We start from the raw sequence: 27,824 nt of genomic DNA on the forward strand, positions 1-27,824 counted from the left end.
TTTCCACTAGATAGCTTGAGGGATGAGTGACTAAAACTAAGCAATGTCCCAAAAGGATAATATGGGATATTTTCAGAAATCATTTTCTGCTATGTGCTAAGTTATAGTTGAGGTTACTGAGGGACTTTTTTCAAACAGGTCGTATTTCTGTTCAGAAGACTGCAGTCTTGGAGTCCTGACAATTCATTTCTGTGTGCATTAATTCACATTTATCAATATGAACACTGAACCTGAACTCTCTCCCTGATTTTTCCTTTAGGGTATAACATAGATCTGCTCACTCTTAAGTATCTTTCAGGAATATATGCCTGTCTGACTGGAAGAAGTACCAGAAGCCATATACATCTGTGCTTGCATGACTACTCATGGCTCTTATATAACCAGGTATAAAAGTCAGAGTTGGATGCTTTTTCTTTTTTGATCTTCATGTCAAGCACTTCATCTTTTTGAAAATTATGCCAGGTTTAAATTTTCAAGGGAACTTATGTAAAACAAAGAACAATATAAAATGTGAAGTAGATGCAACAGAATATTTTTGTAAAGATTCTGCCAAGTCACAATCCTCTTTTTCTTTCTTGAATTTGTGACTTTCAGCTTCTATAGAACCAGCTTGTTTTTCCACTTCTGTGTTTCACTCCTGTTCTGTCTCTCTAGCAATCTGCCTCCAGCAGGACAGGGCAGGCAGTTTCCTTGCATGGGCCAAGGACTCTCTGGCTAGCTTTAAACAAAACAAGTCAAAGATCCTGAGGTGGTCTAAGGCCGAGGACATGACACTGCCCATGTCCTTGTATCTCATCTTTCGTCCCTCAGCACAAACTGGTGATGCCCAAACTGCATTTGAGAGCAGTCTCAAGCACAGCTGGACCCAGCGCTGTCCCTGGGAAGTCTCTGGGGCTGCTGGTTGGCAGAGGCCAGCACTGCACCAGGGAGAGTGCTAGCAGACCATGTCTATGGCCCTCACAGTACTTCAGCCAGGGTCCCAGGCCTATTTCCTACTATAAATGAAGCCCAGATGCCTGAGCAAGCAATATAAAGGAAAAAGAAAACTGGTTCTCGCTTTTCTTTTGAATTAGTTTAAATTACAAAGGAAGAAAAGTCATTAGAGCAGATCCCTTTCCTACTGAAATGCCAGGCTAGGAGTCTCTGATGCATGCAATTCACCCTTGAGACAGGAGGAAAACTTCTCTTCATTTTCTGACTGTAGTTTCAGTGCTTGGATGGCCTAACCCTTGACACAGCTTCCAGAAGCTGGGCAACTACTTTGCTTTCTGCTGCACACTGCCATGATAGCCTAAGGTCTGTTAGAGCAGCTCTGTCACACCTCTAGAATAAAAGACTATTCTAGAAGTGAAAGAGCCCTTGTCTGCTCTTCTGGGTCACTTTTTCCCTGCTGTGTCTCAGCAGTGCAGGACAAGCAGGATGAGGGCAGCAGGCTCAGCTGCTGGGTTATGATAAGGTTAGGGGTGGATGGGAAGATTAAGAGGGGGTTATTTTGTAAAATATCACTAAGCCTTAAACTGTTAAATTGCTAAAGAGTGAGACCTTTATATTAGCTAAACACTTTGTTTTGGGTGATAGAAGGAAAAGTTTTGCATACACTAAAATTTTATTCTTACTCTGAAAGCTGCAAATTTTGAGGTGTGGTCCAGGAATAACATTATGATCTTTTTTATGCAAGGGGTGTCCTGGGTGTCAAGAGGTCCCCTTCTTGCCTTAAAGATCAAGCTCTGGGAGCACATGAAAGTTAATTCCTTGGTCCCAGCAGCTTGAATCAGATTACCAGAGGTATGTACCTAAATTCAGGAAATTTAGGAGCTTCCTAAGGAGAACATGGAGCTATTTTAAGTGAGGCAACAGAAAGTACTAAGCACAGGAGTAGACCCAAGGATACCCCTCCTCTCCAGAGTTCATGCACTTCCCTCTGAAAAGCAGCTATGTGGAACCCAATTTTGATGGTGTGCAGGATCGAGCTTTACTGTTTCACAAGGCAGTGGTTGCAATAACTAGCACTTGTTCAAAAAGGAGATACGGGAGATTCAAACATAAAGTGTCCTGACTGTGGAGGTAAGGTATTCTGGCTGCAGAATAACAGTGGGGCTGTGCCACCGTGTCACTGGGAATGTAGGAGTCTCGCCACCAGAAGGAGAATCCCAGCTGCTTGGAGATATCATTTATCACTGTCTCTGAATTGCTGCAGAGCAGTAGATGGAGCCGCAGATACAAGTGCCTATACACGTTTACACTTGAAACATTGCAGTAGAAATGCAGGCAGTGTATGGGTTTAGGCATCTCCCCAGTTGTGTAACTGCTGCCAACATTAGCTTTTTGGACTGCTTTATTGAATACCTAAGTGAAATTCCTTTTTAGTCTTTGTTTACTTTTGCCCCAAATCAATTAACTGCAGCTCCACAGGGTTTGATTTTCTAATCCAACCATGCTCAATCACTGATGTAAACCAAGATTTTTTTTCTCCCCTTAGATTCTTTTCTAATGGCTTCTTATTTTTTTCCCTCTAAGTGTGTGGCTGAAATCTCCACATCTATTTATAAGGGCTTCCCCACTTCCAGGAGTGTTTAATCAGAGAGAATGCTATCAGCAGGTGGTTAGCATCAAATGTCAGCAGCTACTTCTTTTCTGACATCTCTTGGGAAAAAAATGTTTCATTACCATGCAAATGATGTTAGTCTTCCTTTGCAAGATCCATTGTCACACAGTGTAACATATGGTACACAGAACTGTGCTCCCAAAATTTATGCAGCAACTACATTTTGTAACAAGAACAACAATTTTGAGAGCTAAACCATCAGATAACTGTCATCACTGTTTCCCAATGAGATGGTGAATATTTCTGTATCTCATGGTTACTCTAACTTCAGTGGGGAGACACACACACTTAGTTCTGCTTTCTTTTGAACCCTTCCATTTTTCTTTAGCTTATATCAGAAATACCTTGGTACCTTCAACAGCCTATGCCAGACAGAATAACTGAGCAAATTTAACGCATTCTATTATCTTTTTTGAGTGTGTCTGGGATGTGAATTGTTCAGTTGATACTTGGAGTGCCCTTGTCTTGAACTACACAAAGAAAATGAAGCTGCTAGCCTCTCTTGAGAATTTTCAGAAGTGCCAATAATGGCAGTTGGAACTCAACTTTTCCAAGGGCCCTGAAACCCAGTAAGCAGACTGGGATAAAACTCTGAGGGGCTTGATTCATCAGAGCACTGGAGTACAGTTCGGTGACTTCAGTGGGACTTCAGGATGTGTCTGGGTTTAAGCATATGTTTGGGTGAATTGTTAACCTCAAGTATGTGATCAAGTGCTTTGCTGACTCAGGGACCAGACATCCCTTGCAGCTTGTTGTTTTCCACTTTGCCATCTGGGAAGAGGCAGCACGTGGGCTGTGTGAGACATTGCATTGCTGAAAGGGTATTAACAACAGCCTTGAAGTTTCCAGGTTCTCTGAATAAGGTATTTTTGTCTCTGCAGATCTAACTGGGGTAGAATAACCTCACTGTACTGTCTGAAAGAAAACTGATCATGCCACAGCATTCTGCTAGGTTATCAGTCAATCTATGCCTAAGTAAAATAATCTTACGTTTTAGTGGAACAATAAGAGACAAGTGAAAGCCTGCAGGTTTGGGAGCATGAAATTGCCCCTTTCAGACATTTTAGGACGTCTCTTTTGTCAACTGGACAACTGTAAGAACCCAAATTTGCAAAGAGTCATCTCTTCACTAGACCCGTTTTCTGAGCTGAGGGAGCACATCCATATTAATATGAAATAAATGTTTTTACAGGCTGTTCAAACAACAGACTCTCTTGCTGCAACCAGGTAAAAGAGTGGGTTATAAAGTGTGGGTACAAAAGAGTGGGTTATAAAGACCTGTTATTGCATTTGTGGGAGAAGTGCAAAATATCCTGATCCCTCGGTATTCTTGAAATGATTTTAACTTCCCAAAAATACTAGGGGTTCATCTCAAAAATCTCCCAAATAACTCCCCCATCTGTTCAGCACACAATCCTACTTCTCTAATCCATTATCCTTCCGGTCTGCCATCTCTTGACTTAAAAACTGTTTAGGTACTGTTGTGCTACTTTCATTTCTGATGAATGCTTGCAGAGGAATAAATGATTATTGTAACAATATGCATTTCTCTGTGGGTACCCTATTTTTTTTATTCTTTTCCAGTGACAAAATGTTCCCAGCCTTTGGATTTGGAGCAAGAATACCCCCAGAATACAAAGTAGGTGCAAAAATGTAATTTTTCTAGTTTCCTTGGTTTATGAGGCACAAAATAAGGGAGAAATGGCTCAGTGCAAGGCAGGGACAAGGGGAAGCATCTCCTACCATTTTCTTTCATCTGGCTTTCTCACTCAATGATACCTTGCTGAAACCAGAAATCAAGGCAAGGCTCAAAATAGTTGTTTAACACCCAAAATATTTCATGGTATTGGCAAAGCTTTGTTAGTGGATGCTAGTCTAGTAAGAGAAGAACTTCTTTTTTGAACAACCCTTGTCAAACATATTTTGAAGCTTTGTGAGCCCTGGTTTGACAGAACCCATTTTTGGAAGATGTGATTCAGTGAGCAGCCTAGTGTTCATGCTTTGTAAGGAATACATTTAACATCTTCCTGAAAATAAAGACTTTAGAAGAGTTTTGCTGTGTGGCACATTTCTGTGTCACGGTGGATGTCATCAATGCCAGAAAGAGAAATACAAGAGCATGTATCCATGCTGGACAGAAGTGTTATTTGTAAACAAAACAAAATGAGAGTGATCCACAGTGACGGTGCAATTGTGAGCATAAATATACAGTCTGGTAGGGCTGGAGTGAAGACAGTGAAGTAAAAGAAGGAGCATCCAAAAGAGAAAGGCCTAAGAAGAAACAGGTTGAAGTTCAAATCCTGTGTTGCACATGCAGTAGTTGGGCAGAAGAGTAGCTCAGCATAGATAAGTAAGCAAAAACTAGGTGGGCGTTCTGTAACTCATATCCTCTCTAGAAAAGAAAAGCATTAGACTTCTGATGATGCAGACTTCATCCAGTATCCCCATGTGCCCTGCTCTAAGTTGTGTCTCAGCTGTGGCTGGAGCAGGCAGGTGAAACACTGGTCAGATGAGAATTTTTGTGCAGAGAGGGATCCTGTGTCATTCAGCATGAATCAGCAGATGAAAAAAAAATGCACCAAAAAATACTCACAGCTTGTAGGTTTGATACCTGCAGAAGAAGTACAGCAGTGATGTGCAGCAAATCTGATACGTCTTGCAAACAGATGTCTAAGGTAAGTTAACGTATCTCTTTACAACATTGCTTTCTAAGCTTGTTTGTGCCTGACAAGGTTTTTTGCCTTGCTGTGTTCTTCAAGAGTAACACCAGGCAGAGACAGCTTCCAGAACCTTGACATAGATTTTAATGTGGTATATGTGCACAGAACATCTGTGTCTGTTGTATGTCTGTTCCAACTGCAGCAGCTGACAACCATCTCTGCTATATAAGGGAGAATGTTTTGGAGAATACACTTGATCAGGCCACCAGACACATTAGTGAAACACGGTAGCTACTTCTCAAGCTGCCATCCCTTTGCCATGAATATGTGCAACCCTACCTGTGATCGAATAGCAGAGTTGACTGAGTTGGACCGTGCGTCACAACATCACAGCCCTTTCAGCCCAGTACTGGCCTCCTCTGACACTGCCATATGTACTGTTGTGTTTGTCCTTAACAAAGATACCAGCCTGGTGGTGTGCCAGGGGCTGGTTTTTCCATCCTCTGCAATGTGACCATCATTGCATGGGGGAAAACTTGCAATTCTTTCATCTGTAGAGAGACGTTCTTATCTAAGGACTGCTCGAAGGAAGATGTTACTGTGCCAGCAGAAGTCTTTTCACTGGTTTGCTGGTGATGGAAGTATAGTAAAGTTCACAGCACAAAATTGCCCTTCTCAGCCAAAATAATCAGCTGGTGGCATTGATGCCTCAGGCCACACAAGCATATTGGCAATATTCCAGTTTTGTTAGACCCCAGCAACAGCTTCCTCACCTGACTGTGAGAGCGCATCTCAGGTGTTAGCTGGGAAACAGATGTCTTGCTAGAAAGTAACTTCAGGAGTCTCTGTAACCAGATATTCATACAATCACCAACATCAAATGATTTTCTGCTTTGGCAGAATTGGTGCTTGCACAATTTCCTTACAACTACCCTTAAGAAAGTCAGAGACTTGCACTGAACTTAGTAGTCCACATCTGAATGAAGAGTCTTACCCCCCAGCACAAGCTGTCCTAAAGAGTCTCTATGTTACTAACCTCTCAAAGCAAGAAAATGGATGACTAAGGCCCTTCAGATTTTGAGAAGTTCAGGAAAAGTAAGGGTAAACTTCAGAAGATGGGGCTACTTGCTTATGGATTACATATATGAGTCCCACAGAAAATGGAGATGCAAATGAAGGCCAGAACATCTTTAATCTCTGCTATGGAAACTTGTGACAGAAAATGACAAAGATAAAATGACATTACATCAACTTACCAACATAATAAAACTTTGAAGAAGATAAGAACCACATTGCAGGGGACTAGCCCTTCTGTGCAACAGATGGGGACAAATAATCAGCTTGGTCTCTATCATGGGCACATTCAACTGGAACTGGATGAGGAATTAACAGTTATCTGTGCTATTTTTCAGTCCCTCCCTGTGATACTCTACTCAGTTCATAAAAGTCTATAAAATTCTAGTTTCTTAAAATAAACTATATCAACACTTTTGAGTCCCTGCTTGTCTTTGACTGCACTTCTGAAATGAAAAATACATCCTCTTAAGAGTGAAGAATCAGCCTCATCATGATGCATTAATAAGTCAAGACCAATAAACCTGAAAATGCTTTAGTAATTTAGTCTACACTGTTATAAAGTTAATTCAAAGTCACCAATGATTAGTGTTTGATGTGGAAGACAACAAAGACGCATAGGAAACAGAGAAGAAACTGATATAATTACAAGTAACAAAGACTGTAGAAAAAAGTGCTCACAAGTTTCTTCCTTAGGTTCTTCTGTTGCAAAAATATGATAACACTATAGACACCACAGCAACACTGCAGATCTCGTGCTATTCAAATGTTCTTTTCCTATTTTCAGTTACAGTTTTTATTTCATTAAAGGAGAGCAGAGTTATTACTGTAATAATTTACATCTTCAAATTTAGATTGAATCATTATGTGAATTTCTAAGTTCTGACCCCACCATGTGTGTGCTTTTAAGCCTCCAGCCCTAGTGCTCATAGCACATTTATCTCTGCATTCCAGCATCTGGTCTTTTATTTCTTCTAGTAGACAACAAATTGCTAGGACTGCAGAAGAACATATTTCCACTGCCACGGGTTCCTAAGTAACCACGAGAGCCTCCATACAACCTAAACAAAGCTTCTTCGTGAATAATGTCAATATTCACCTCTAGAGGCTATCCATAAATCTCTTGAGGTTGTACACCTTTAAATCATGTTTTTATATATATTTTCTACAGAATTTTCATTTCAAGAGCACACTGCTTTGTTATGTTGACTTCATTTTCCCTCATTTGAGCTCCAAATGATACACTTCAGCTGTTAGAAGAAAACCAGCAGTTTCTTAGTGGCATAAGGAATCTGTGGGAGTGAAGGAAGCCAGACATGCCATATATATCATTCCTCATCAGTCTAGAGATCTTTCGTCTAATATTCAGCAATATGATCTTTTTCCCCCAAGGCCTGAGAAACACATCACCCAGCTCCTTGATTTAAGTAAACCCGTGAGAGAAATATTCCCCTCTTAAGTTTCTATCATACAAAACTTGCAGAACATGCCAGTTATTCCACAGCAGTACCTATAACCTATCCCATTTTGGGGGGATTTTTTTTGCAATGAGAAGAAGCATCTGAGAAGTCTGATGTAAAGTGAAGAGGTGGTAGATAATATGGACTCAGACACTGCTGTGAAAGGTCACAGTGAAGAGGAGGAAAGAAAGCTAACCACACACACTAACTTCTTAGCAGGCAGAACTCAAAAGAGCTGAAAAACCACTCAGCATCACAAAACTTATTGTTAAAATGAAAAGAAAGTTCCAATTGTGTCAGCATACTGGCCTCTTTCTCAAAGAGGAATTGCAGACTGACACCTGAGTAAGTACTAAACAATTTGCAGTTTGTTTTAAGATAGTCCTCGTTATTTCTGCATTTTTACTGAAAGCTTCATTCACTGCTCGTGGTGTGAATGTGTGGTGGAGAGAAGCTCACTACAGTTACAGACACAGTACAGCATCTTCACAACTGCACTGTCTGGTTTGCTGGACAGATAAGGGACTTGAAAAGTGCTGTGGCCTGTGTGATTCCTGAACTTTTCAGGAGCCTGAGGGCAAAAATGTATGCAAACCTGACAAAAAAGAAACAATAGAAGGATGTGTAACAGAACAAGGGGAAAAACACAATTTGTCACCTTATCCACATAACTTGGATTTGGACATGGAAATTAGGCAGCATGCTCAAAAATCAATTACAAAGGAAAATAGATGGCCCAGCTTTACCAAGCAGAAATTTCTACAATGTGATCTTAGCAAGAGACAGAAGCTGTCCAGTTCCCAAACTATTTGATTAATGAGCATTCTGAAAATAATAGCTTTTGAGCAATAGTTCTTTAAATTTGTTAGTGTCTTAAGCTTTTGCAAAATATGCAGGCATTCCATATTTAATTTTCAGACTGGTAGTGTCTTAATAGAACAGAAAACTGTTCAACATTGTCCATCTTGCCATTTACGTTTGTGTGCATCTACTGTTCATGGATTTTTGACAATCTCTATTTAAATTATTAAGAAAGCATTCCTAAATGTGTCTGAATTTGTCAGATTGTTTGTCAAGTAGTTCTAGTACCATCACCATAGAGGTTTCTGGAAAGCTGGAGATATTTGGGAGAGAAAGGTTAATTTAAATGAATTCAACAGTCTAGAGAGGGAGAAAAAGGACTACTAATTTTCAGAATTCAGGCATACATATTCAGCACTTGGAAAATAAATGAAAAATGCACCTTTTTACTTAAAAAATGGAAATTCAGCTAGAGTAAAGGGGTTTATAAAAATGTGGAGGACAAAACAGAATAACAAGTTTCAAGAAAACTTAAATAAAAAGATTTTGCGTAGTCCAAAAGCTTGACAGCAATTTGCATTACGAATTATTGGAGGTTTATTATTTGTCAGATTCCAAGGTAGGGTTTGAGGTTTCTACCTGAGTCCAGAAGACTTTTTTTTAAGAAATCTCAAAAATTCTTATTAATTAGGAAATTCTTCTTTCCTTTCAGCTTTAATTAGAAAGCTTTTTAGCAAGGGCCATGCTATGAGGATGAATTTCATTGCATCCCAATACGAGGGAAATGAGTTACTTGCTACATTAAATCAAGGTGATTTTTTTACTAAAATGGTCATAAGCCTGTGGAACTATGGTTATGATTCTTCCAAGAGTCTCATGGGTGCCATCACATTGACAGAAAACTGCAGGTGCTTGTCAGTACAGACAATGGAGGCATCATACAGTGGCAAAAGAACAATTCTATAATCCGCCTTAGTTGTCACATCCTCAGAAATGCTGTCACTGTAATCTCCATCTTGATGTATGGTAGAGCTACTTATTTTCCTTGTTAAAAACCTTGAAGAAATTATCTGGAAATTAATATGTTCTTGGTGCAGGAAGTTCCTGGACAGCTGTGGTTTAATTATCCCACATCCATGATGGTACCTGCTAAGTAATGTATCTGGAGCGCTGCAGAGGGAAAAGATTAATATGTAGCAAAGTGCAAGTAAAGGGTTTTAGTTAGAGGTTTTGAGTGCTGTTTTGTGCAGCAGCTCAGGTAACACCAGGCTGATCACATGTAATCACCTCTGCACACCAGAATTTCTCTCTCCTTCCCTTTTATGGATTAATTTTATGGATTGATGTTAACAGAGGAGGGCTGAGCAGAGCATGAGCTACATACTTTAAACTTAGTCCGGGGTTTGTGACACACTCAGGGTTTTGTGAGGATATTCCTTATTGTGAGGCTGACTTCTACCACAGACCATGGTCTGCAGTTCTTTGCAAAGTTCTCTGTGCCAGGTACTAATATAAAACAGTCATTCTGTATCTGTGTGACTTGACATATTCCAGGATTTCCTTGACTGTTAGATTGATCCATAATACAAACCGCCCTAGTAAATTATATAAACATGCCTGCTTCTAAACAGCCAAGTGTCTTCTTGTTCCCCACGAGGATTTCCCAGTCTTCAGTGTCTTAGGTGTTCGCACTTTTGCCTCCTTTTTCCCATTAGTTTATCGGCTCTGGGAGTGCCTAAGGGCTGTGTAATTCAATATCAGAAAGATGCCATTTAGTATATACCAGCTTTTGGTCCTCTGTCATAAGCATGGTTTCCCTTTCAGTCACATAGCCCTTGCATGTTTAATTAAAAAAAATTAATAAAAGAAACCACCTTCTTACATGGGTGAGCTTTACACGGAGTCCTATCAGGTCTGAGTTCAGTGAGGCTTTCAGTACATCACATGCCTGAAGTCTGTGCTGGTTTAGACCCCCTTGAATTCTGGCCATGACAGGAGAGATAGCATAGGGGAAGGTTGAAGCGCAGTTGGTTTTACTTAACAGAGTTGGAATGAGTTCTAAGCATTTGGAGAAACTCTGTTTTAAAAATATCTTGCTGTTGGGTGATCATTTCCTGTTTGTGAACCATCGCTGAGCTGCTCAAAGAACTTCTATCCTTTCCATTATACTTAAATCTTGTTTAAATTGTGATATATTGCTCAGATAGCATAGGAAACAAGCTAATGCTTCTGCACATTTGTTGTGTTTTCTGTCCTGCCTTCAAGGTACCTTCTAACACTGTTCTTGGTGAATCCGAATGACAATGAATGAGGGCCATTGGTTTAGGACAATAGTAGCCATTGCTCAGACAGTATTATTTTTTGGATCATTGCACACACTGACTAGACTTGGGCTTTCTTTGTTGGCCTGAACCACTGTCTACATTTTTCTTAAATAACAGCCTGGGTGCTATAGCTCTGAACCAGATAAATTGTTTGCATTATGTGATCCTGAAAGAGGTATGGCAACAAAAGCATACAAACCATCCAAACCATGCTTGCATGTGAGATTAAAATACTGTATTCATAGGTTTGGAAAAGAATTGTGATTCTCCTTTAGGTATAATTTCAAATGTATTTGGACTAAAAAAATAAAATCACTGAAGAGGCACAGTGTTGGAAGAATCAGCCTGCATACGTGCATTGCCATCTTTCTTGCTTTTGAGATGCAGTTAATACAAAATACAGAAAGCCTAAAGGAAGAAGAAAGACTACTGGACAACAAAAAATATCAACGAGTGAAAACTCACATAACAATTCTTGACAGCCACAATTACCTTTGGCCTGCAGCTGGTCATGAGACTGGCAGATACCAGCTGGGCAAAGCGTACCAGGAGATATCCAGAGCAGCCAGACAGAAGGGTTCTGGAGCACCTCTGTAGTGTATCTGGCAGCCCTGATCTTCTGTGCCTGCTCAGTGAGGAACATAAATAGTGACTTTCATCTTCCATGACCAAATAGGATAGCCTGAATGGCCCACGTAAAATCTTCTTCAAAGAGTCAACTGATGCTTGGTGTAGGCATACTGAATTCCTGGCTGGGCTGAGGTGGCTGCAGACTTCTTAGTTTTTGCTTCAGTCCTTTCCCATCATGGTACATGTACTGCCTTATTTAACCTCTCAATAATGGTAGGCATCACTGTGGTGAGCAAGGCCAGGATATGATGGGGAAACTCAGTTTCTCTGTGAGAAACTCTCTTAGGCAGTAATTAGCCAACTTATACCACTTCAGTTTCACAGAAGCTTCTCTGTAATTACATATTTGATCTTTAGGCCTCTTAGTCAGAGATCACTTTCCAAACTGTGTTGTCAAGTCATGTAAACTAGCAAATAAAATAACAACATCCAAGAAATAAATCTCTTTCTTCCAATAATCCAGGTTCCATTGTACACGGAGTAAAATTGCTTTCCATATCACTAGGATTGTTGGCACTTTTGAAGGTCCTACAGAGATCTATAAAGCTTTAAATATGTGTAATTACAGTTACCTATATAAATGCCTTCTTTAAATCTGGGATGATATGCCTAACTTCAATTTTAAATTATGCAAATTGTCTGCTAAACTCCTAGCCATATCCACTTTTTGGAAGCCAAATATATCTATATGTATATATAGATATACACACACATTCACACCTTATGCATTGCAAGACAAAATTTGGGCTTCTTCATTCAAGAAAATTTAAGACAAACAGAAAAGAGACTGGGCTTCAGAGCCCAAGAGATTAAAAGGAATCAAACCTTCTCAGTGATCAAAGAAAGAAGCAAAAAGGAATCTGGAAAAAAAATGCAGGCAAAAATAAACTTTAAAACCAGAAAAGAGCATCTGAAGAAAGTTTCAGCCTCAAAAGATTTGTGCTGTGAGTGCAGATCTCTGATAGACAGAGGAAGTCTATAACCTGAGACTTATAGGGCTTTGCATTATTGAGACATACAGAAGTATTATTTTCCCAGAGCCCTAAAGAAACAAGACATTGCTTTATTAGAAAATAAGCAATTTTTTTATTCACAGCAATTTCTTTTAGAAAACAACTCTGTTGTGTTTTATTATAGACATAGTGAGAGAGAGATTGGAATATTCACAAAATTTGAGGAAAAACGAGACTTCAGGGTTTTTTCTTACTTATTTTCCCCCAAAATAATCTAATTTCTTAGCCAGCTTAGACTCCTTGCATTTCTTATGCTATTATTTCACAATGGATCTAAGTGATTTCCTTGATATCTCTGGAGAATTACCTTCCCAGTACTCCTGTGGCCTTAAATGAGGAACTCTTTGCACCTGTGAGGACATAACACAGAAGTGAGCTGGGTTTCTGCTGTCAGTGCTGTATCACAACCTGCTTTGTCTCTCCTGCAGTTTGAGATGCTGAGCTAGGGAAAGCTGGCATTTAAATTGCCTCAGCAGTAGATGCCTCTTCTGTGCCTGGCATTGATAGTCCAATCCTGACACCATGTGATTTATCATGTACTTGGGCAGTTTTTCTTTGTGCTATTTTTTCTTGGGGTTTTTTCATTATTATTGACATGTTTGTTTCAAGTTTTGCTACTTTGTTTCTGCAGGGAGTACCAGCTGGGACTGTATTTCACACTTAATGGCTGAAAGCTTGAAAGATCTCAGGTTTAACACAGAAAAAATGTAAAGGGTGTTTAACCACAAGTCTTCACGCAATAATTTTTCTGAATACAGTCTCCTTCTCTTCTTTCCATATATCTGCAGGTCTCTCATGACTTTGCAATCAATTTCAATGAAGACAACCCAGAATGTGCAGGTAAAGCTCAAATTGGGACAGACTGCTATATTTTCGCTGTGTGCAAAATGTGACTGTGTTTTTTGTTGTATCACCTGAGTATTATTCAAGGCGGTCTTTTAAAGAAAGTAGCTAGGATTTCAGACCTGACAGGCTCCAAGCCTTCGAGCTTAGCTTTAGAAACCTTCTATTGTATTGCCATACAATAATTTCCTGAAAAGTAGGTCCCTTTGAAAGTACACCGTGGTGGACATTCAGCACTTGTATTTTGCAAAATCACTAGCATTTCTGAAAACTAAAGCTATGTCTTCTGAATTCATTCAAGATCTTCAGGTACATCAACATCATAGGTTGTGCAGCTAAGAAGGGCAAGACATGAAAAAGCAGGCTGTGAACCTCTCAAAGATTCCCTTGGTTTAGAGCCAGTTCTTTGGCCAGACTGTAGCAACAGTAGCCTGCTGCTTGTCAGCCCGGCAGTGTCCAACACCAAAGGGTCAGGGAAGTAGGTGAGGACTACTGTGGTAGAAGGAAAAATACTGCAAATGCAGCAGGAGGCTGTTTTAACACAGTGTAAGATATTTGTGCATTTTAGCAACAATCGCTAATCCTCAGTAGTCGGAGGCCAGATTCATGGAGAAGATGCTGCTGTATGCCTTGTATTTGTGAGGTCTGCAGTGACTGGTGCTGTTTTTGTAAAAGACAATAACAGGAAAATAATCTCCAAACAGAATAACAGTTGAGAGTCTTGGTCGGATGATCACTGCTGTCTAAAATTCAGTTTGTTATTCTCCCTTATCCTTCTGCTTCCACCTGAATACTGAATGGGTCTTTCAAAATGCTCTTCCTTTTCAAATTCTCAGGTTTACTAGTGTCTTTCTTTCAGGCATGGTCAGCAGAACATGTTCAGGATCAGAATTAAGATGCAAAGAAATGAAGTGAGGAAGAGAGGACAAGCAATTCAAGGGAAAGATACATTAAAAGAATTCAGAGTTCATGCATCTTAAATGCAAGACCTCTGTTTTTGGTTCAGTGGGCATTCCTGCTTTGTTGTTGCACTTGGATTGTTGGACTGCCCCAGCCTCTGCAGTTCATGTGCTTGAAATGTAATTGGGCATAAGTCCTACAGCTGCTTGATGTGTTCACACAGCTTCTTACATTGCTTTTAAGGAGTTCAAAGAAGCAGGTTACATATATGCATCTAGAAGTGCCTGTAAGCTTGTGAGCCAGATTGACGTTGAGACTTTAGTCACACTGACGGTGTGGAGATGGGGTGGGGAAAGCAAAACAGACCTCAGAATTTTGTCTGGACCACCATATTTAGTAATGTGTTATTAAAACTGTTAACAGTGGTCAGCATTAGATGATAACATACTTATGCAGGTAGTGTTTAAACACAGCTTTGTTTCCCAATCTAAATGCGGGCTATTTGTGACCCTCTGCATACTTCAGATAAAAGCTCTAGCAGTCCATGCAGAGAAGACTTTTTTAATCCCTCCTTTGCTGCCTCTTTTTAGTCCAAGGCTAATTCTTTTACCACACTGGCATTAATGATATCATATCATTAATCATATCAAAAATCATATCTATGTAGTGCCAGCAGCAGATGAGTTTGGACAGACAAACCCTCTGCAAGTTAAGCATTTACTATCCAAACCACACTGTATGCAAAATAAAATGTAACAGTGGAAATTAAAGGGATTTAAAGAAAAGGGAGGAGCTGCTCTGTGAGGCTTGGCTTATGTCACTTAATATTTGTTATACATTTAAACTTTATTTAGTTTTTTGCATAAGATTCTAAGTTAACCCATTGACTGAAAGGGGTTCTAGGCCTAAGAAAATATAAAAAGACGGTTGCAGCACAACCAGAAGGCCAGGGAAGAAATTTTGCAGCATTTATCTGCAAGATATAAAAAGCACTTCTTTGTCATAAATGATACGTTTTTAAATAATATCCATCTGGGTGAAAGCAAGAAAAGGAGACAGACCAGAAAATATGTTGTTTAATCATCTGCTGCAGCTTGCTCATCTGCCTGTCGTGGATGCTTGATTAGTTCCTACCACCAATTGTTCTGTGATGCTTTCTAGATGCTCTCACCATATTAGGTGACACAGGGAGCAGTAACACCAGCATGTTATGTGAAAAATGATGCAAGACTGAGAGGGAGACAAAGTGCTTAGTGAATATCCTTGTGATATTCTGGCATATTTGCCAGAAAACAAAGGAAAATTGCTGAAGAGTATCTTGTTTTACACCAAGAAAAGCAGTTGAATGCAATATAAAAAGTATGTGTCTATTTTGTCTTTGAGAAATGAATTCCCTTTGTTTGTGTAAGTAGAGCTTTTGCTGGCATAAGGTAGTATGAAGCATCATTCTGCATACAAGGACTGTGTATTGATATGAAAATCACTGGAATTCATAAAATATGGATACCTTCACCTTTTCCTCCTCTGTTAACACTTCCATTCTTGAAAATTTTAGTATTTATAGCTTTATATTTAGTATATTTATAGCATATTATTTTTATAGTCTTATAATTAATATTTTCTTTATTGTCTGAGGAAGAAATTAGGTGACAACCTCTAATCTGAATGAATGCTTCTACACATCCATCTAAAACTGATCATTATATGCATACACTGTATTACATTGGAGCTATTGAAAGTGGATTCCAAATAAAAATGTAAAGGGTTGAATTGTGAAAAAAATGCATATTGTCTGTGTCTAAAATAAAGGAGTACAAGAGGAGTGAGCTGCAAAGTAATCCACTCAAATAACCTGTTTGGTTGGGATTGGATGGACAGTAGATAGTTCTAAAATGTATTAATCGGAGATAGCAAATAAGAAATTATACTTCTAGAACATGTTTCTTTCTAAGATGAGACCAACTTTCTGACATGAACGATGCTAAGTCTGTGTTGAATGCGGGGAGTAAGGCTTATCTTGTACTATTTTAATGTGTTAGAAAAAAACTACAGTGTTATCTTGTCATCAGCTTAGGGAAGATTTATGAGGCCTTCATGCAAGGTCAGTAAGTATATGTAAAGAAATCCTTGGCAAGTTTAAAATTGAGAGTTAACAAAAGGTCAGTTTTGCAATATGTAATTTAGTCGGTGGAATTGCCAAGGGAAATTTTGTAACATTACTTTACATTTTAACCAATCACAGCTATAACTGGAGCAAGTTCTTTTGTCTGTTGGCACTGCAATGCAAAAATATGTCTGTAACCATCTACAGAGTGATAAGACTGTGTTCTCCACCATTTTTTCATGGGAGGATTAAGTATGTCCCTGTAAAACAATTACAACTCCCTGTTCTCAGTAAGCAATCTGCAGCCATATATCCTGGAAACATGGATGAGTAAAATCTCATGAGTGAGCTAGTCTCAGTGCAAACTGAAACTAGCTTAGCATCTTAGTAAAGTCATTTCATTCTTCAGCATTCTCAATGAAGCTCTTCAGTCTATCACTTTCTTTCCAACTTTAGACCTCTAATCCGTTAGGTCTGGTAAACTGTGAGTTCTGAATGTGGAGGCTGACGTGCATCACTTGAAGAAACCCTTCTTCTCAAATGATTGAAAACACCAATTTCCATTCTGTGATCTGTCAAGTGTGTCAGCAGGAGTCTGTGCTCCCTGATCTGACTATATCCTGAAATGATAAAGGCAAAAATAGCTAGTTTTCCATCAAAACTTCTCAACTAAAGCTCATTTTTTCTGTAGACTGCAAAGCATCCTGCTGTGTCCTCCAAGATTTCACAGCTTTTGGTCATAGTCAAATTCAACCTGAGCAATTATGCAAATGCACCCTGAAAAATTTTCTTAGCACAGGGGAGTTGGGTATTTGAAATTATGTCTGAATTCCTTAACAGATTTAGGGTGTAAGTACAAAGGGCAAATTTGTTGGCAACTATCATGATAAACAAAAATACTTATCTGAAGAAGAAAGAGAAGTGTTGAAGTGTTTTTCTAATTTTTGTCTACTTTTCAGCATGAATCTTTGCTGGTGATCAGAAAATGATCACTCACATCTTGAACTGAAATGGGTGGAAGCTATGGTATTGCAAGGTGATACCTGGAAAACATATTAAAAACTACTGGGAAAGAGAAGCATGGTATAATGAACTCTATAATACAAACTAGATTCAAGACAGCTAGAGATAGCTTCTTGGAAATTATCTGAAGTTGCTAGTCCTTGCTAATCATGTGATACTTTTAATGTATTCATTAAGAACCTGCCTTTCATTTGCATTTTAAACAAGCATGAAGTTGGCAATGTGCTCCAAATTTACTTTTGTTTTGTGTGGCTTTTCATGCCAGGAATACAAGGTGTTGTGGAGGCTTATCAGAGCTGCCTTCCCAAGCTGCAGCTGTATGGGCCAACAAACATTGCTCCCATCATCCAGAAAGTGGCAAAATCAGCATCAGAGGAGACCAACACCAAGGAGGCCTCGGTAAGGAAAGAATGCTGTGTTTGCCTTTTTTCTTGTCTTATGATAGATCTCCTACAGGCCATCAAAACAAGGCCTTTTCATGTATGCAGATCATGCCTTTACAGTTTTTACTAACTGTTTTCATAGAAGGCAGCTTGTTCCTGTAGCTGGAGCCTTTATATCTTCAATAGTCACAACTTCCCCCACAGTTCTATTTCCTGCTTTTAGAGGTGTTTTACTGTAACACACCCAGTCCTTCACTATGGAAATGTAAATGGCACCACTAAGGTTACAAAAATTTAGGGGCTAGAAGCCCTAGAAGTCTTGATCATACAAAGAGATGAGTTCAAATGATTCCCTACACAAACTATCCAGTTTCAAGTCTCTTGCAGAGGCTGTAATAAAACTTTTCTGTTCACCTAGGGGATTTTTCCAACCATTCATTTAAAAACTGTAATGATACAGTTTTCAACTTGCTATTACCGCTGGAGCATCTTGTGCCTTTTAGAAATCAGAAGACAAGTCTATTAGCCTGCATCTGATACAAAAGCCAGGACAGATTTCTTGGGCTAAAAGACTCAGCATAGATCATGTTTTAAATGTACGTCTTTGAAATGCGTGGGAGAAAGGGAGAATGAGATGGAGAGAATATGTGAGTGAATAGGTGTGAAACATTTACAAAAACAGTGCTTTGGAAGCAAAGGATATAAGAGAGACCTTGTATACTGCAGCAAGAAAAGTGCCTATGTCTAGGAACAGAATCGAGCTGTGCATTGGCATACGTCTCATCACCAGACCTAAAGTTCTCTCCAAAATTTTTTTTATGTGCTGAACCTTTTTTAAGTCCTATTAAGGCAGGAGTTCCCAAATATTTCTGTTCATGAGTGTGGGCTTTTGACTGACATTTATAAGAGCATGTAGGGACAGGAAATGGGATAATGGCTTCAAACTGAAAGAGGGTAGGTTTAGATTAGATATAAGGAAAAAATTATATACTGTGAGGGTGATGAGGCACCGGAACAGGTTGCCCAGAGAAACTGTGGATACCCCATCCCTGGAAGTGTTCATGGACAGGTTGGATGGAGCTCTGAGCAACCTGGTCTAGTGGAAGGTATCCCTGCCCATGGCAAGGAGGCTGGAACTAAATGGTCTTTAAGGTCCCTTTCAACCCAAACCATTCTATGATTCTATGATTGTTACTCCACTGTTATTTCCAGGATCTTAATAGTGCTTAGGGTTCCAGTCCTAAAATGAGAAATTGCTACATTTGAATTTCCATACCCACATGAGTGAGTTAACATAAACATTTTTATACTGCACAAGGTTAAGCAGCTTTGGGACAGCAACTAACGATAAAATTTTTCTCTTCTTGTCCAACAACTTCAGCAATACTTCATCTTGCTGATTCTGACGGATGGTGTCATCACAGACATGGCCGACACCAGAGAGGCCATTGTCCACGCCTCCCACCTTCCCATGTCAGTCATCATTGTCGGGGTGGGGAACGCTGATTTTAGTGACATGCAGATGCTGGATGGTGATGATGGGATCTTGAGGTCTCCCAAGGGCGAGCCTGTGCTTCGAGACATTGTCCAGTTTGTGCCATTTAGGAACTTCAAACATGTAAGCTGATTTTTCCATCCATTCCACAGAAGGGTGAATGTGTATAACACATAGTGCATGTTCCCCGGGGCTGGGCTTAACTTTGCATGTGCATGCAATGTTTAGTAAGTGTATGGTATTATTGTATCAGAAATAGAGAAAAAAGAAGGAATCAGAATGAAATGTGCTCCATTAGTGAGTTGGTGAGGGTGGGGAAGGAAGACATGAGGCAGGATCCATGTGCTTTTTGTGGTGCCAATCCTTGCTTCCACTTTCTCCCAGGTTTTAGTTTGGTTATCCTTCTGGTGTCTCTTTTCCATTCTCTTTGCACTTGTTCTATTAGGACTACTGTGTTCTGCTTTCCATCTCCCTTCATTTCCACAGGCAGATGAAATGGCTGTGAATTTGTTCTCACAGTGTTCCCCAGGAGGCTGTTCCCTCATTAAAATTTAGTTCCCTAAGTTCTCAAATGCAGGACTATCCACCCACAATGTCCTGGTTGCCTCCAAACCCTTTCCCACATTCTGTACAAGAACACAACCAAGAAAGTGGCATTACTAGGAGCTTTCCTGTGCCCTCAGCCAGCTGTTCCTGACTGAGCCCAGTGTGGTGCAGAAGACACTCTTTAGGAAAGAAAGGAACAGGACCAGCATTAAATTGCCAAATCTAAAATAATGCATTGGTCATGTACTTTTCTTCTCAGTTACCTGCCCTACATTGCAGCATCTGCCCCAGGGACTTTTCAGCAGCAGGGTAGAGATAGTGTTCACCCACAGAAGGGGCTTTCCCACACACAGATGGGTTTTTCAGAGCCCTTTTCCTCCATATGGAGGCATGCATTATGTTCCTCTGCAATGCTGATCACATCTATTTCCCTTCATTTTTCCGTTTTTCTCTCCCTTCCTTCCCCACACTTCTTCTATTACATTTATGTGGTTCTCCAGACTGTTTTTTCTTGTTCACCTTTGTCTAGGAAGGATATCCTTAGTATTTGACTTGAGAATTTCTTTTCTCACAGTGTAACTGACTCACTCTGCTCATGAGATTGATTCTCCCAATCTGCTCCCATACACTAGGGATCCTTAGATCTGGATATGTCAATCAGAAGTTCTCAACTCTGGGCTGGTTTTGCTCTGCATATGGCTTTACACTTCTTACATTTCTTTAGGTTTTCTAGGCTTTTTGTTGCCATTGGAGATTTTTTTCTCTTTGCTATTTCCAAAATACCTTCATTTTATTTTTCTCTTCTGAAGAGTTGTTCTTTTTTCTCACTCCAAAATACAATTTTGCTGTATTTGTCTTAGATGTAGATGCACTTCTTACTTTCATAAACTCTAGTAAGGAGTAAGAGAAACAAACTTGTTCCTCTTTTCCTTCTACCTTTATGTAAACAATGGATCCCCACAGGAGGCAAAACTCACCGTGTGCTATTAGTTTGGTGACACCATGCCAAATAACTGCAGATTGGCTACTGAATCATAGATACACATATTTCTATGCTGCCAGTGGCACACAGTCACCTATGTGCTGAAACAAATATGAGCACGACGAGCTCATAGCTTGTGATTCCTTCAGCAGATAATCACAAGTGCATAGTGCTGCACTGTAGTCTACTGTAGAAGTGTCCACAGCAGGATTATTTATGGGCTAGTAGGTAGACCTACTTTTAATTAGTTGAAAACATGTTTCTGCAAGGAACTGGCAAAGCCAGCTGCATTTTTTTACTTTTAGTTTTGCTTTGTATTTTATACTAAAGCTCAAATAATCTCTGATTTAATAGATTCATGCTGACAGCTGCAGTTCTGGGTTCTGAATATATTGTGCCCCTGGTGTTAACTTGCAAGTGAATCTATGTGATTTTTTTTTATTGCTAGAATTGGTCAAACAACAATCTAAATCAGCTAAAAAGAATTTATGCTTAACTTCCTCAGTACTGAGAGAGTATAGCAATCTTAATGTATTTTTCTTGTTAAACAGTGATATTTTTCTCCCTCTTTCTTTCAGTAGCAAAGATAATATATAGAGATAGATTTGTATTTGCTCTATCAGAAAAGTCAGTATATCTTATGCAACCTGATATTAGTCTGTTTATTGTGATCTTTCAGCTTCTCGATAAATGTCAGCGTAATGAATGAGTGCCTGTAACAATAGCTACTTCTTGTTGAATTTCTTTATTATCAAAGCCCGAATAATATCTCCCTCTGAACAAAGTGACATTCACAGATATCTTGCTTACTTAGCACAAACAAAAGGCCATGTATCTTGCATCAACTAGTGAAATAATTTGTCATGGGAGAAATGAGCATGATATTTTGATTCAAACTTATTTTCCCCCACAGAAAAATGCAGATTTTACACATTTGGGAGATCCATTCTGATCAAACACAAGAACATCATCAGCATATTATATTTGACAGCTTTAAGCAAAATATATATTTAGTTAAAAATCACATCCCTTTTGTCAATGTACCTTGTGTTTAGCTTATTAAGTAGAAAAAAAATGTTGCAGGATCTTTTTAGAAAGATTACAAATCAAGTTGTGTAAGGTTTATAGGTTTTTCTGCTAAATCAAGTATTTTTTTATGCCTAAATCCATATTATTTCTATTACTGACAGAAGGAGAGAAGAAAATGTTATGTGTGAACATTTATTTTTTGTTTTGCTGCAAGAGTAAACCAAAATTCATCTGGAGTCAATCCAAACAATATTTTTTTTCATTACTTCAATTCTCATGACAGCTTGGAACTCAAAATCTCATATCTATCCAAAGGGATCAAAAATAATCTATGCAAAAGCTGCCCCCGTGAGAAAATGGAAAGGGGTAAGAAGGAAGTCGTAAAAATAACCTGTAGAGTGAATTCCTTTTATTTTATAAAAATAAACGTTGACTTCAGAGAACGTTCTTATCCTGCACAGCACTCATACAGGCATTTAACACATTTCAATTAGTTAGGGTTATTTACATACCTAAAAACTCATACTCATTTCAATGTTTTACTGGCTTAAGACTCAGTGTAGACAGAAGGTTTTATTATAGGGGTTTAATGCCCTATGTGATGTAGTGTATCAGAAGCACTTTAGTAAAGTATCTAGTCTTTTTTCTCTCTCTTTAAGGAATATCTCTAAAGCCATCAAAATAATAATAACAATTGTAGTGACTCTTGGCAAATCCTGTAGTTGTAAAGGCTTGATAAAAATCAAGGTAACCATTAACACTTAAATATATATCCTATTGTATAGTGGGTAACATGCAATTTGCTAAAGGAGAACATAACAAACAAAGGGAACATATTTTCCCTTAACCTAAGTGATACTTTTGTCTCTATAATCATCACCATCCCAGTAATGTGAGTGTCCTTCACCTGAAACTGTAGAACATTGATGCTCACAGTCACTGAAAGGTAGTTGAAGAAAATTACCTATCTCAATCCACTCACAGTCATATTTTAAGAGCTCAACTTCTCTACCTTTGTAACGCATGATAGATTGACTGTGCACAAATCTGATGCCACAGATAGATTGTATTCCATTCTGCATTGTATTTAATCATAAAGGCTAACAACTGTGACTTAATAACATCTCTATCACAGAGGCATGTGGGCAGCCCAGCTCTCAGCCACTGCAAGGAACAATGTTTTGCACTATGCATTGTAATTAAAGATTAAGCATAGTGAAGCTACAGAAATGAACCAACAGTCAGCTGTGTTTGTAATACACACCAATAATAGACTCATGGGGATTATTTTCTTGCTGCTGACTGATCTGATTGTTGTGTATTAGCTATCAGTTGAGAACTATTCACCTGGAGATGCTTATTGCTAGGATGCTCTTCTAGCAGTTTAATAGTGGACAAAATGTTACAGTAAAACATTTATGCTCCATCTGTATTAAAAAGCCAGCAAAGGTAATCCTTACACAGCACAGATGAACTGGATCTGGATTTTAGCTCAGAAGTTACTGAGTCTACTTACTTATACAAATCTTGTTTTTGTACCATCTGGTCTAGAAATAAGAGTGCTTTACCACCACTAAAGTATGTAAGGTACAAATGGTCCAAATGCTCAGACAAGAAATCACCCCTAACCCTGTTTTTGGGATGCTCCCTGATAAAAAGAGCTCCAGAACCAACAGACATCACTGGCACAAGGAAATTCAGTAAAGCAACACTTGTCCATATTCAGACTGAAGCCCGGAGACAAGCCAGCTACCGCAGGGCAACTCTGCGTGGGGCCACACATTGCCTGTGAGCCAGCGGGCACAGTAAATGTTTTAGCTTAAACCTCAGTGAAAGGCTTTTTAGTTGAGGACTCCTCGAGTGGCAGTGATTCAGCTGTGCATCTGAGCCCTGACAGAGCCTATTCTGAAGGGCTGACCCTTTGTTCAGGAAGAATGGATATGGCGTCAGAAGAGAGAAGTGGTGAAGGGAGGAGGATGCAAAGAGGGGAGTGCCCATAACAACAGCCACTCCTGGCCCAATGTTCAGGCTTGAGCTACATATGAACTAGAGAAGCTGATGGCAGGCAAGTGCTCCTTCCAAGCATTTTTGAAGACAGAGCAGAGTGAAGTTTCCTGATTGCTACAGCCTGTGTGTGCAGGGATAGTCCAGGGCTCTTCCCTCACTCCCTGTTTCTACCCTTTATGTATTGTTGTATCTTTGGTAAAATAGCACAGATGCAGGCTAAGGTATGACATACCAGGAAGGAGATTTAAAACCCAGTAATTTTCAATAGCAATGTAGAAATAAGCCATTTGCCTGATTACAAAGGGTATATTCTGATGATTTTAGTTGGAATTAGATGACCTTTAAGGTCCCTTCCAACCCAAACCATTCTATGATTCTGTAAAGCAGGTTTAGGCAAGAATAGGGAAACTCTGGAAAACCATGTATTTCACTTTTCAGGATTAACACAAATGGGTTCTGTTACTGTGTTACACCTGAGAGCAGCAGCTGCACTGTCACACGAAGTATGCTCTATGCTTTGCCAGTTTGTTCATGCAGAAATGTTCCAGGCTGTTTTGCCTGCACAAATATTTTGGTATCAATGTCACAGTACGGAAATAGCAGTTCATTTTATTTGTTACTAATACCATACATGAGTCAAATTACAAAAAAAACCAAACAAACAAAAAACCAAAACAAAACAAAACAAAAACAACAAAAAAAACCCAACCAAACCAAAAAATGACAAACTTCTGTTTCTGATTTTGCTACCAGTATCTTTATTTGATTTGTAGTATTGTAACATTTGATACTGGAATTTCTAATAGCCCTGGGGCTTTCTGCACCCCTGGATTAGTGTGTCTATGAATAGTTTAGATTCAATTTAAGACTCTGGAAGGATAAGAATCCCACCCCAGCAAACAGAATAGGTCAATAAACAGTAAATACAACTGCTTTGTGACAGGGTAGTTTTGAAACCTGGCTGGCAATATAACAAACAGTGAGGAGGAAAGTGTACATTAATTTGGAAAAAAGTACTTGGTGTGCAGAAGAAATGTCATCCAGCCACCAGCTGAGTTCCCATACATCGTCTGAGCTGCAGTCTGTGCTCTGTCTGGAGATAGATGCCAGTTTGAGAGGTTTAAATTAATGTGTTTAAATATTTGCATTTTTTACTGCATTTTTGTGGTGGGCTCAGAGGGGACATGGCTGAGCAGACTGGCTCCAGAGGACTTGGAACCAGCTCAGCCCAAACATTTGGAAACAAGCAAATCCAAAATCTGGGGCAAGTGGGTGCATGGGAGAACAGGAGTCCAGTTTTGTCACTGCTGAATTCAGGGGCTGAGGAAAATCCCTGCATCACATGCAGGTAATGGTTGCCCACAAAACATCTACAGACCCCTCTGCTTAATATGAAGCCTTGTGGGGTGTGAGGCAGCAAGTCTGTGTTGTCGATGGAGGGCATGGTTTCTTACTGCACTGAGGGGGAACCCTCCTCCCTGCCTGGAGTGAAAGTCAGTGGTCATCTCTGCATCCATCTCTACATTTTCAGGGTTATCAGTTCTTAAATTCTGGTTGTCACTCGCCATTTATATGTTGCAGTAAGAGCTTTAAAGCCTCCACAAAGCCTAGGATTGAAGCTTTCTTGTAACCATGGTTTAATTCCAATAAAGACAAAGTATTTTCATTGAATTAAAAAATTTCCCCAGCCATTAAAACACCACACCAGACTCTGAAGAGCAGAATGGTGATGAAGGCCTCCCTTTCACTGTGATGTCCATTCATGTTCAGCTTCAAGCTCTGCATATTTCCTCGTTGAACACTGATGAAGTCTTTGCAGCCCTTTTTGTTGCGAATGGTGCTCTCTCAGAGTGCAAGGAAGTTCTGTTACGCTGAACTTAAATAGTCCAAACAGACCTGAAAAACATGCAGAGAACTTTTAGCTGTAGTGCACTTTCAGGCAGCCATAGCTGCATACCTAAATTGACTCATAAATTGAGTTTCAAGCAATAGTGCCTTTCACTTTGAGTCTTTTTGGCCTTCCATTTCTGTACCATAATCCTTGATCTCATGGCACCCACGCCTCTAAAACCCATGGCACTTCTATCAGAGAGCCACGTTAATGTTTGTGTTTTCTACCATTTCCTGCAGGCATCCCCAGCTGCTCTAGCAAAAAGCGTTTTGGCTGAAGTTCCAAACCAAGTCGTGGATTATTACAATGGCAAAGGGATAAAACCAAAATGTATGTCAGAGTACGAGTCTTCCAGGACACTAGCTCCATGAACCTGCCTGCACTCTTTTACAAAATTAAAAAAGAAAAATGCTACTGTCTACAACTCCTGTACTTAAAAATGAAACAAAACAAAAAAAATAGCACGTTTTGGTGATTTTTAACTAAAATAACCTTTTTCTTTTTTTTTTTTGCATGTGTAGCCTAAAGGCTTAAATCTGTTAAGCGGTTGTATTGTTGAAAACTTTTTATGAGAAAAAAAATCCCGAAAAAAAAAGTGAACTCTTTACATTACAGCATGTCGCCTTGAAATAAAAAGTTATCTGTATCTGGTTTTTATACAGGTTTGTTGAAATTTTGCTATATTTCTTATCTTTACACTGTAAAGCATTTTGAAATATTTATTGAGAGTCATAGACAAAATGTCTTTGGTTTAATCTGCTAAGAACTGAGAGATTTTTCAAAATGGCAGATGCATGAACTGTATTTTGCATGTTTAAAATAAAAACAACACAGTTTTGCAGTTGTCTTTATTTCTCTCTCTGACACAAGGCTGCCTGCTTTCAACTTCCATATTCCAAAGACAGGGTAATAAAGTGTTTCAAGAGATACCTGACCTGAAGCATGGGCATTTCTGATGTTAGCAGCTTATACTATGGACACCAAACATGCCCGCTCAGCCTGGAGCCTGAGTAGTAATTTTTCAAAAGCGTGACACATCCAGCACTTATGGAGGGTTTGGACCACAGCAGTAAACAGGCTTGGAGGGCATGATCCATCAGCATTGCATGTCTTAGAATACACCTACTTAATCCAAACTATCTGGCTGGCTTTCAAATGGGTTGTATTTTGGCTACTTTATAATGTCTTATGTTTGAGAATTCTTATTTTGTTTCATTTGTATTTTTTAATCTCACATCCAGTATACAACTTTGTGTGACATGTTTTCCAAAAGAAATTTTGCACAGCCTGATTTTGTGACAACTGGTGATTTGTAACTTCATCCTCACACAGATCACTTGTGTTTGAGAGAAAAACTGGTTTTGTACCAAAAGAATATTTAAGCCACCTTTTTTTTTTTTTAAAGAAAAAGAGGACATACAAGAACAAATTGGTAGTGGATTGATCTTTCAATTGAAATATTTCTGTATATAAATGAAGAAATTACATAAGTGTTATTTTTAATGTTTGAATTTTGGCTTCTTCTTTTGCTGAAAATCAGTAGTGAAGAATGTGACTTGTTAAAAGCTAAGGATAAAATTTGACAAAAAAATAATTTGTGTGGGTCTGTCCAAAGGGCATGGCTTTGGACAAGTTATGCTCCTACCAAACTGAAAACATTCTGTTGCTAATCCCAGAAGAAGCTGTTTTGGGCCAGTGCTGAATATTTTGGAAAACCTCCCCTGTGAGCAAGGGATTTTGTTTTAGAAATACATATTTTTAAATGAGTTTGCTGGTAATGTAGAACTCTAGCTCCCTGATTCTCCTTTAGAAGTAACTTCCATGGGATCAGCTTTGATTGAAGGTTTTGTACTATGAAATGAAGGCAGTGGGATAGCCAAGATACATGGGGCTGTCTCCCCAGCACATTCCGTTCTGCTCCATCTATATCCTGCAGTGTAATCACTCATGCTTGCTAGTAAAGATTCCTTCAGCTGACCAGATATTGAACAGCAGCCAGTCATGGGTATAAGTTGTTTGGAGATGTCCTGACTGATAGATCTCAAATCCACACT

General features: G+C 39.2%; 1 protein-coding gene across 3 annotated transcripts in view; it reads left to right on the forward strand.

Moving 5' to 3' along the window:
* Positions 1-26,621, forward strand: part of CPNE4 (copine 4) — a 189,736-nt gene extending 163,115 nt beyond the window's left edge. For 2 of the 3 annotated variants that reach the window (XM_008933532.4, XM_018075699.2), the window contains 5 exons: positions 4,190-4,244; positions 13,356-13,407; positions 17,703-17,836; positions 19,202-19,438; positions 26,010-26,621. In XM_008933532.4, the coding sequence (XP_008931780.1) occupies positions 4,190-4,244; positions 13,356-13,407; positions 17,703-17,836; positions 19,202-19,438; positions 26,010-26,141 (610 nt within the window). In that variant the 3' untranslated portion in view covers positions 26,142-26,621. The remainder of the gene's footprint in view (positions 1-4,189; positions 4,245-13,355; positions 13,408-17,702; positions 17,837-19,201; positions 19,439-26,009) is intronic. The other variant, XM_018075700.2, reaches the window with a different exon arrangement.
* The last annotated feature ends 1,203 nt before the right edge of the window (positions 26,622-27,824 follow it).

This window comes from Manacus vitellinus, unplaced genomic scaffold (assembly GCF_001715985.3).
Source record: "Manacus vitellinus isolate BGI_N305 unplaced genomic scaffold, ASM171598v3 scaffold_3_pilon, whole genome shotgun sequence".
Taxonomy (NCBI): Eukaryota; Metazoa; Chordata; class Aves; order Passeriformes; family Pipridae; genus Manacus; species Manacus vitellinus.